Source organism: Acanthaster planci, linkage group LG11, assembly GCF_054643075.1.
Source record: "Acanthaster planci isolate LZ-2023a linkage group LG11, COTS_SCS, whole genome shotgun sequence".
NCBI classification, from domain to species: domain Eukaryota; kingdom Metazoa; phylum Echinodermata; class Asteroidea; order Valvatida; family Acanthasteridae; genus Acanthaster; species Acanthaster planci.
The window spans coordinates 13664704-13675497 of record NC_141787.1 but is presented as its reverse complement, the minus strand read 5'-3'; the positions used below and the strand labels follow the sequence as shown (position 1 = coordinate 13675497).

Sequence of the window (10794 nt, the reverse complement as noted above, 5' to 3'; positions counted from 1 at the left end):
TACACCGACTTGATTTACATTTTTAGCTTACACAGTGTGAATAAGTTTTTACCTACAATTTGCTTGTGTGATTTTTTAAAATACATGTATAGGCTACATTACTTCATTGTATTTGAGTTCGAAGCAGAATAGATTTGCTTGACTGAACAGGCACACGGTAACATTATTCCGTTACTTACCGGTGAATCTAATGAAGGTTCTATGACTGAACGGGCAACGGCCTAATCTTCGCGGAAAATTCGGACACTAACGAAGCCTACTTTAAGAGACAAAAAGTGGTTAAGTTGGGAATACCAGTTCACGATTTTTAATCTCTTCTTTTTTCTTAATTAAGTCTTATTATGCTACATTTTGGTGTGGTCAAGTTGTGGTGTACATAGTTTCGTGATTTTGTTGTGTTCAAGTGGCATAGATGTGTGAAAGACTGTCATTGCAGCGATTCGAATTGTACTTTATGTTTTCGTATGCACGTGTAAATTAGTTATTAATTAGAAGATGTCTGCTTGAGTGACTAAACATATGTGTTTTTAAGTTTTTATGTACATGTAGTGTTAAAGATTTGTACAAATTGATGGTAATTCCTTCACAGGTGTAGTAACATGATTCTGACGTCATAAGTTGTTAGCTCCTGAGCATATTCCTGAACCACAAGGCTAGAACCTCCATATGCAGCAAGGTATGAAACGGAGAGAACCCCCCCCCCTGCTTTGTGTTGGTCATTGTCTCGCAGGAATCTGGGGAATTCCTTTCAGACATCTTGGGGGGATGTGTTAAGTAACAATAGTCTGGAATGTGTATAGGGATTGGACATGTTGGGGGGTACCCCTCGGTCTCATTTCTTGCTGGGTATAAGAACCTCTTCACTCCAGAACCAGTAATTGTGAACTGAACAGTCATATCTAAGATTATAGTTGCTTACCTGTGATACCAGCGAAGGTCCTGTGGCAGCACATTTCATAACTCAGTCACTGATTGTAGCCTATGGGATCAGACAACTTGCATTACGGGCAAGTGGTATCATGCTTGTATTTCGTCGTTGTTGGCCTGCAGAATTGGAAACGATTGGTATTAACTTTCGGTTAGTTTAAGTTGTAAACCACTAATATATAGAAATATATAGACCTATTAAGAATTCAGTTTACATCTGTGGTTGAACAATGCCAAAGAATGAATTCAGTCTATGGGAGGAAGGCTCAGCTGCACCGGAGAGAACGTAATTCACTGATTGGTCTGTCTGCATATTCTGTTTGTAAATAAATGCTGCTATAAATAAAGCCGTATCAGGGCAAAAGAAGCGAAGTACGATGTCGGGTGGGAATGGACTTTGCCGATTTCCGCCTACGCTGACATCATCCCGTTTATCGGCGTTGGAGACTCAAATGGGACACGTGACGGGCAGAGTCAATGGGTCACGCGGAACCTGTACATCGACTTCCACCCTCCCCATTAATATCACAGCTGAAGTAAACTCCTGCGTGGCACATAGCACCAATTCGAGTCTAATTTCCAGTCTAATTCTGTATTCTCCCTCTCAAACTTTAATTCAATTCGTCTCAGTATGATGTACACGATGGCTCGTGTGGTTCTAGTGTCTTTTGCTTTACTCGCGTTGGGCTTGTTGAGGGCCGTGGCCGATTATCCGTACAAAACCATGTATTTCGACCAGATTATCGACCATTTTAACTTCAAGACTTACGGAAACCAGACCTTCAAGCAGCGATATTTAGTCACGGGTAGGTATATATCTTCATTTTCATCTTTAGTTTCATTGGGTGTCATATAGTTTATGAACACTTTTTATACTTTTTGGTAAATGGTTCATTTATTCGAATTAAAAGCTGACAATAATCTGAAAGCATTAAAATTTTGAGCTGGAAATTAGGCTTAGAAATTGAAACATACAATGAATCAATACACAGAAGCTGAATAAGAAGATGTAAACTTTAAATGGAAATAAAGGGAGGACAATACCTGTTCAAAACAATCAATGATAATAAGTACAAGAAGAAGCCAGAACGTCCTAGACAGGTCAGGTGGAGGTTAATTTGATTTAACACTTGAATCAAGGATTTCTTCATGTAAGTATTTTTTGTGTGACCTAAAGAGTGGATCTAGGACAAATTTTCCTAGGAGGCCTAACATATTTCTGGAGTACCCAAAGTAGTAGATTTCCTTCATACACCAGTAATCTTTTATGGACCTTCTATAAAAGAGGCTAATGGGGGCTTTTTACAAACTCTTGGATTGGCAGGGAAATGAAAAGAACCCCCTCCCCTGTATTGGGTTTATCTCATTGTTTGCCACCGTTTTCATTGACTGTGTGGCCTCTTGTTTCTCGTCCACCCGCCAATGTATGGGCTCTGTTGTGATTTACGTTCATTTCCACAGAGGACTACTGGGCTGGTGGCTCCCATCCAGTTTTCTTGTACACGGGAAATGAGGCAGACATCACAATATTCCTCAAGAACACCGGCTTCCTTTTCGACATCGCACCCAGATTTGGCGCCCTGGTCATTTTCGCCGAGCACGTGAGTGAACAAGGTTCCTCCCGGAAGGGGGCTAACTTTTACGAGGAAGGATGGGAGATCCAAACGAGTGCTTCAGTCTACCGAAAACGTGAAGAACCACACCCAGACCCCCAGGGGTCGGTACGCCAAAAGTACACCCGTTGGCAAAATGATTTGTTTTTCAATTGAAAGCATACACATTTGCCATTTTTGTTTTTTTTTTTCGACTCATTTCGGTCAGGGAATCTTATACATGCATCGACTCAAAAAATCACTCTAAATATAAAGACAGAACTTTTCACATAATTGTTAATGAACTCAGCGGACAAATTTTGGACTTTTTTTCAAGGGTGCACCCTCAGACATGTCCGGACGTACGTGTAGTCCGGGAACTCTCTCATATTGATGCGCGCGCATTTAATTTACCAATGAAGGAGAAGTTGTCAGGGAGATTTGTGCCTAGGCCCCTTGCGCATTTTGCTACATTATGCACTATTGTGGCGTTGTAATCACTCAGTCTTTGCAGAGCAAAATTCTGTGCGGTATAACTTGGTTATTAATGGTTTTCTTATCTACGTAAATATGAACGACCAAAAGCAATTCTCTGAAATTGCCAAATGGTTAAGCTCGTGGTTTTCAGATCGTCAGACGGAGGGTTCGAATCCCACTGGTGACATTTATTTTCCCAAAGCTTGCTGTCAGTCAGTAGCTATAAGAGACTCTAATTCACCTCGCCAAATACCAACAGTACCTTAGCCCACGGGATAAGCTCCTCTGCTGGGACTGTCCGCGAAGTCCAGGTGAGCGCCTTAGTACAGGTTCGAGACGTATGGCCGACTTGGCGGCCAGCGCTTAGGGGCTTGTCTCGTTTCCTCCCTTGCATGGTCGCTCGAACTCTTTTTAGAGTTAAATGGATGGGCAGGGAGGAAGTGTGGTGGGCCGAGATCCCAGAAGAGTCCTATATGGAAGCCGGTAACTGCGATTCCTTGCGAATTTCAGGAGTCCGTGCGCCTGAATGCTTGGTCAACACCACATAACTTTCAGATTTTTCCCTCACCTACTTCTTTTTATTTTTAGTTCCTGAGCGCCAAACTCCCAACTCAATTTTCTAGGTTGAATACGTGTTTTTTCTTTAAATTCTATAATCTGAATTTGCAACTTTTTATTTCACTGACAGCTACAATTAATTTGTTTTCATGTAAACCCCCCAAATGCACCTTTCTGTCTCAGTTGACCCCGCTTTCAACTTTTGTTTCACTGTTTTCAAAGGGTGCTTAAATAAATGCTTGGTTTTTTTCCCAACGCAATGAGCATTCCCATATTCAAGCACAACAGCCACGCTTTCCCAGTGACGGATATGGCGGGCTGGGGCTAGGGTTACTAGGGATAATAGGGTTAGGGATAGGGTTGGGGTTAGGGTTAGGGATATTGTTTGGGTTAGAGATAGGGTTAAGGATAATGGTTAGGGATAGGGGTAGGGGTAGGGTGAGGGACAGGGTTAGAAATAGGGTTAGAAATAGGGTTAGGGATAATGGTTAAGGTTATTGTTAGTGTTAGAGATAGGGTTAGGATTAGGGTTAGTGTTCGGGTTAGGGTTAGGGTTAGAGATAGGGTTAGGGATAGGGTTAGGGGTAGGGTTAAGGTTAGGGGTAGGGTTAGGGTTAGGGGTTAGAGATAGGGTTAGAGATAGGGTTACTGATAATGGTTAGGGATAGGGTTGGGTTAGGGTTAGGGGCAGTAGGTCGAGGGATATTGTTGACGTTAGGTTTAGGGCTAGGGTTGGGGTTAGGGGTAGGGATAAGGTTAGAGATAGGGTTAGAGATGGGGTTAGGGATCGGGGTTAGGGTTAGGGTTAGGGGTTAGGGGTTAGGGTTAGAGATAGGGTTAGGGATAATGGTTAGGGATAGGCCTTTCGGTTAGGGTTAGGGTTAGGCATAGGGTTAGAGATAGGGTTAGGGATAATGGTTAGGGTTAGGGTTAGTTGTAGGGTTAGGGATATTGTTAGGGTTAGAGATGGTTTTAGGGATAATGCTTTGGGATAGGGTTGGGGCTGAATATACGAAAACTAAAGTCAACATATTAAAAATATGTTTTAAACATGACAGGAACAGTGCTCACTTTTCAAGTACATAAGGAAGTTGCTGTAAAGAGGCTCGCTTTACACTGCAAGTTAGCTGAAGAAATAAACCGCGTATCAGATTCACCACAAAATATAACATGTTATTTAGCAGAACTGTTCGGTTCCCAATTCACTTTCCCCCGGAAAAAAATTGGCCTGCATGATACTATTGAGGGTGCACTTCGCGAAATAGTTGTATTTTGCGCGCGAGCTCATGACTATTTTGTGACCCTCCGGTTTCTTACAATAAGACATGCCATAATCAGGAGGGATCACAGAAACATTTCTATAAATTCCGAATTTGGGACTGGCAGTTTCCAGTTCGGGTTATTTCTTTCGCAAAAGCCCTTCTTTGAGGGCATATTTGGATAGAGGCGGGCGGCGACAATCAGAGCTGTGCCAATAGTTTTACTACTTTGGAGGTATCTTCGGGGAAAGGCGAATAAAAACAACTCGTGACTAAAACCCATAAAATTCAAAGGAAAAGTGATCTTCTGGCCATAATCTTGAATTTCCGGTGAAAAAAGGAGACAAACCTCGTCCGAGAGTCAAGAGGCGGGGCTTTTTCGCTCTGATTCTTTACTGCTTTCTATGGGCGCGTATTATGGTGTGTAGTGCAACCTGCGACAGTTCGAGGCTGCACCACTACAAATGAATTCCCATAGACAGCAATGATAAATCCTCACACTTTACAAATATGTACAAAATACTCACAACTCTCACAGGTGTCCAGGCTTCACAGAAAAACGATGATCGACATGTCCCCTTTCATTTCCCTTTTAATTTTCGGGGGGTTGACCAATGAATTTTTGAGAAATTTTCACCAGAAGCGGATCACCCCTAGGCCTAAAATGAAGAAAATGTCCCTGCCCAGAAAAGTGGCCATTATGAAAAACCATCCCTCTGAAAAACGGTCAAATAGTGCCACTTTCGGACCCGACTGCACCCAAATTGCTCATAATTGCAAGCCCAAAGTCTGGGCCGGAGGTTCTGTGCCATGTTTCTCCAATTCCTCGATTTCATGGCTCTCAGGACTCTCTACTTTAGAATATTTTTAGTAGGGCCTATATAACTTTTATTAAGTGAGTTATGTGATGTTCATCTTTTAGTGCTTACTTTCTGTAACTGTGCACGATTACTGCCATTGAATCCCTACATAGCGTTACTACGGGGAATCCCTGCCCTTTGGGAACCATTCTTACACTGCAGAGAACGTTGGCCTCTTGGCCATCGAGCAGGTCCTTGCAGACTATGCTACACTGATCCAATGCGTCAAGAAACAACTCCACGCAGACAACGCACCGGTCATCGCGTTCGGAGGGAGGTATGTCCAAAAGGAACTCGGTGTTCAGCCAAATTTACTCCATGTTACAGGCTATATTCAAATCCTGGCACGGGATCCAATAAATACCCCATAGCCGACTATCGGTGAATTTACTTGCAAGCGCTGAGCTTATTGTTCAAAACATTCCCCATTTTCAATTGTATGGAAAACTTCAAGTCTCCCCTTTCTCAAATATCCCATGCATCAAGTCCATGAGATCATTTGCGATTATGACACCACTTGGCTGTAGTGTCTTTTTTGTGTAAGTAAATTAATAATTATTAACGGTGGCGAATAAAGAAACAAAACATGTGTTTATGAGTGCCGTATCTACAAATGGCCAGCCCGAAATACCTTAACTTTTTGAGCAAAAAAAATAGCAACCCTCCATCTTCCAGCTATGGAGCAATGCTGAGTGCTTACCTCCGATTCAAGTATCCCAACGTTGTGAGGGGAGCTATTTCCTCCGGAGGTCCCATCTACTCAGCTGCCGGTATTGGGTCCCAGACTTACTACTTCGAAGATGTCACCAAAGTAGGTGAAGCCCTCAGTCCTAAACCTCTGTTGAGGTAGACAATCAAATCATCAGTTAAGCCTATACATTAATTATGAAACAAGTCATCGGTCGAAATGTCCCATAAACGACGACATTAAACGACCGAAAATTTGTCCCTCGTGGCTGTGAATGTGTTATATTAGTGATACTGTAATTTAACTTAATTGATTTTCCGTAATCCTTGCTTTCTGATGTTTAAGAACCACTGAGGTAACAGAAATTCCCTTTCTCCTCAACCTATTGGCACATATCTTCCTTCGGTTTCATTATATGTTCGTTTTCAGGTGTTTGATTCTGTAGAAGCTTCTCCAAAGTGTGTTCCAACAATAAAGGAAGGATTTTCCATGATTGCTTCCTTGGCCCAGCAAGGTCAACCAGGTCTGCCCCCGTCATTTTGTCATTATTTTGCCGATCTCCTAGAGAATTAGTGACTTTCTGTAACCGGATCCGATGTACTTTAAGAGCAAACCTAAAACGTAAACTTACTGTTTAGCGCGCTAAGCAGGTTTGTAATCGTTAAGCTAACTAATTCTTTCATCACACATAATTTTAACAAACTCTTATGATTGCTAAGGATCCAGATCTAGCATATACTGTTTTCCTATCAGGTTTGAATAGAATCAGCAATGCCTTCCGGCTGTGCAAGCCGCTCAAGTCTCAGGACCAGGTGCTGCATCTACTGCTGTGGATTCGCAACTCGCTTTCCACGTTGACTACTGTAAACTACCCCTACCCTGCTTCGTTCGAAGGGGATCTGCCGGCATGGCCGGTCAATGTAAGATCTTGACATACCAACTTGAAACACCACGCAGTAGGTTCACAGACTATTTTTGTTTGCAGTTATTCACCTTCAGGGGAAGTGGTACATACATAGTTCATTATGATACTATTGCTTTCACCTTCGCAATATTTCTGATTCACGTGCAATATTTCCCTGCGAATACTTCTCAAATTTTCTTCTAATCTACATGCAGGTATCGTGTGAACTGATCATTAACGCTACTGACGCACTCCATGGGCTTGCAAATGGAGCAAGTGAGTTTAATTTTACAGTCCTTCTGGTAGGAGATTGTCACTATTGTCATACATGTATAAAGAAAATGGGCCACAGTCGTCATGCATTAAAACCCCTTCTTACCCGCCAGTTTGAAATACCTGATTCATTGAAATTTGGTCAGTCCCTCAGGTCTTTCCCTCGTAACTAATATTGTTCCATATTGACGACCTCTTTTCGATGGCAGTTCTTTTCTACAATGGCACGCACGGATCGCTGAAGTGCGCCGATATATACGGGGAGTTCATGGAATGCTCGGACGCTACGGGGTGCGGTTCTGAAGGGTGGGACTATCAGGTATGTATATTTTCCTTCCTCCATGTTATAAAAGGACCATTACTATAAAGGTTGCTCATTATAATTGTCGAAAATAGCGATTTTGTAACACCTAGTAGATCTAAACTGGGGATCAACCTCTCCTAGTTTTTTAATGGCTTAACAACGCTGTATCCAGATCTTGGGTTATTAGCAAAATTGAATTCCTTTTTCTTCCAAAGACTGTCCATACATAACATAATAGTACCCCCCCCCAAAAAAAAGAAATGTGGTTGTACCGTTTCAAAATGCTGGCGCTTTCAACTGGAAAAAAAGCAGAAGAAATTTAAAAATTAAAATGAAACTTGGCGAAATGTCAGGAGTTTCCCGTGCAACCCGTACGCCACAGTGGCTAAACTGTTTCTCGATTTGTTTTTCTCGATTTTATCCTTTACCAGGTTTGTACTGAGGTAACCCGCCCGGCCGGCACCAACGGCGTAACAGACATGTTCCCCGTCTTGCCTTTCACTGAGCAAATGCGAGAGGAGTATTGCCTGAAGAAATGGAACGTGGTCCCCAAACCGACCTGGCTTAGTGTTCAGATGTTCGGAAACGGCAAGTGACGGATTTTGTTTCAAAGCAGGAAACTACATGTACAATGCCGGCAGAATGGGGGCATCACTATGGCTGAGTTCGGGCGGCTTGTTCTCGTTAGCTCACGAACAGCTCGATTTGTTTTTCGTGAGTGGGTCGGCCGCTCAGACGCTGGGAACGTTCAACCGGTTATTATCGCTAGTAATAGTACACGTAGTTTTTTATGGCAAGCAACATGCAACATGGCAGAGTCCTTGAGCACTCTTAGAGAGTTAATGTCGGATAACTGAGCTAACTTCTTTTCCAAAAAAATTCATTTCTGTCATGGAAAATTGTTAATTTTGCAAAACTTTCCATTGTCTCCGGCCATATAAGCCATGTCGATACTTTTTGCAGCTGTTCAAAAATCAAATCTTACGAGTTTTTCCGTGTGTTCGTGTAAAATCCTGACGTACGAGGAGGTGGCGTGTGATCCTGTTCCGAGCGAGAACAGTGTGAGTCGCGTTCCGGCCGTTCGAGCGCGAGAAAACGAAACCCGTGTCAAGAACAGACCGCCGGAACTCGACCTATGATGCTTAACAACCAATGTCATCAGTTCTGTGGATGTTGTCTATTTCTCGTAGGCCCATTTAGCCTACAGAATTTCAATTAAATAAACTCTCGATATAAATTAATATTAATTATGATATCCTTTTCTCTATTTTGACGAACAGACTTAAGTAATACAAGCTCCAACATTTTCTTCTCCAATGGAGCAATTGACCCATGGCGAGGTGGTGGGGTGTTAAGGAACCCCAACCCCGACCGCTACAAAACGCTTCTTATACCCGGTGCTGCTCACCACCTTGATCTCAGGTAAACCAGTTTTAATGAGGTGATTATTTTATGGCCTTATTGTCGGACGAACGTTCATATTTTTAATGTACAGATAATTCATACTTGCAACTGGTCCCCTACCCCTCGAAAATTATTGCAAATATCGGCATTATATTACCACCTCTGTAAACAAACTGTAATTATTCATTGTCACGTGAAGACGTGTCATTAGTATTGTAGTCCAGTCTGTCACAAGCCATGCGGTCTTACGCCGATTCACAACTGTGAAAGAACTTGTGACTAGACTTGTGAAGGGACTTGGGAAGGACTCGATTGCAACACTGTGTTTAAGTAGATAAATAAATAATAAATACAAAAGATACGAGTTGGAAAGTGCAAAAGAGCCCCCTCCTGAATGCATAGTGGATAAAACTGACTACGTGCAAACCGACATTTAAAAATGTATGGCCTAAAACACTACCCCTATATACCCGAAAATGATTAGTCGCTTCAAAGTACTATTTTTTAGTGAAAAACTCCATTCTGAACTACCTATTCTGTTTGATCAATGTGTAGGGGTAAAAACAAGGACGACTCTGAGGCTGTGAAGAAAGCACGAGAGCAGGAAGTGGCAGCCATCTCGCAGTGGATTCATTAATCGGCAAACAGAAATATTGATGCTCGTTATAGGCCTAACTGCAAAACAGAGGTCTTTTTTAAATTTACTAAACGTAAAAATAGTCGTTGGGCAATTTAAACTTCCGTTCAGCCGTAAATACGCCTTGAAGAGGTAAAATTAATGTTACAATAAAATTTTCAGACCTTGGTAACTCCTTAGGGTTTCAAATATTCACGAATGACTTTCGTGCATCGGAAACCAGAAATCTGTGTGTTTATTTCCCTAAATACTGGTGTCAATTGAAACATGTCCTGAAGCAAATGAACTCGGGAATAAAATTGCCATTAAAAAATGTGCTTCAAGCTTTACGTCTCATAGATAACGAAAACAAAATGTTTTGCAGATTCCGCTTAAGCTTGTTGGGCCGGGAATCAAAACTTATCTTTATATAAGTTTATGACTTCTTTCCGAAAATCGTGCACCAGAGGAAAGGTTTCTAACAGAAAGCGAATAACAGATACAATTTCGGTGAAGTCCTCACTTGAACTTCATAATTTAATACTCTAGATCGAATGATTCCGATTCTTTCATAGATTTACACTTTTCGTGAGAGTAATAGGTTGAGATTCTTTAGCATCAACTTTTAGATCAGCATTCTTAAAGCTAATAAACAATTTGAATCCAAATACTTACTGTAACATTCACATCCTACTGTCGCCAAATGCCGCAGAAACTTTTTTGGTTCTTTTGTTTTGGCCTTTGTAAAAACTTTTCTCTCCAAAATATAAAAGCCTTACAATATACGCAAGGAAACCCATGCTGCAAGGGTTAGGTGCTCCGCTCTCGCATGAATACATAATTCCTAAATCGACCCCAGATCTGATCAACTCTCTGATAAGGCAGCGTTGAGGGCGCTGGAAATAATTACTGCGTTTACGTTAGTCACCTGA

At 41.8% G+C, this 10794-nt stretch overlaps 1 protein-coding gene and 1 long non-coding RNA gene across 3 annotated transcripts in view; one reads left to right on the top strand and one right to left on the bottom strand.

Moving 5' to 3' along the window:
• Positions 1–10794, bottom strand: part of LOC110981403 (uncharacterized) — an 88307-nt gene that overhangs the window by 67061 nt on the left and 10452 nt on the right. For both annotated transcript variants that reach the window (XR_015427155.1, XR_015427156.1), the window contains exons 3-4: positions 6374–6511; positions 920–1044 (exon numbers count right to left, since the gene is read on the bottom strand). This is a non-coding gene — a long non-coding RNA (uncharacterized LOC110981403). The remainder of the gene's footprint in view (positions 1–919; positions 1045–6373; positions 6512–10794) is intronic.
• LOC110981392 (dipeptidyl peptidase 2-like) lies at positions 1028–10109 on the top strand. Its single transcript, XM_087143093.1, has 11 exons — positions 1028–1733; positions 2389–2528; positions 5787–5950; positions 6349–6484; positions 6791–6884; positions 7115–7281; positions 7481–7541; positions 7748–7857; positions 8274–8430; positions 9123–9264; positions 9802–10109. The coding sequence occupies exons 1-11, from the start codon at positions 1559–1561 to the stop codon at positions 9881–9883; spliced, it is 1428 nt and encodes a 475-aa protein (XP_086999219.1). The 5' UTR covers positions 1028–1558; the 3' UTR covers positions 9884–10109.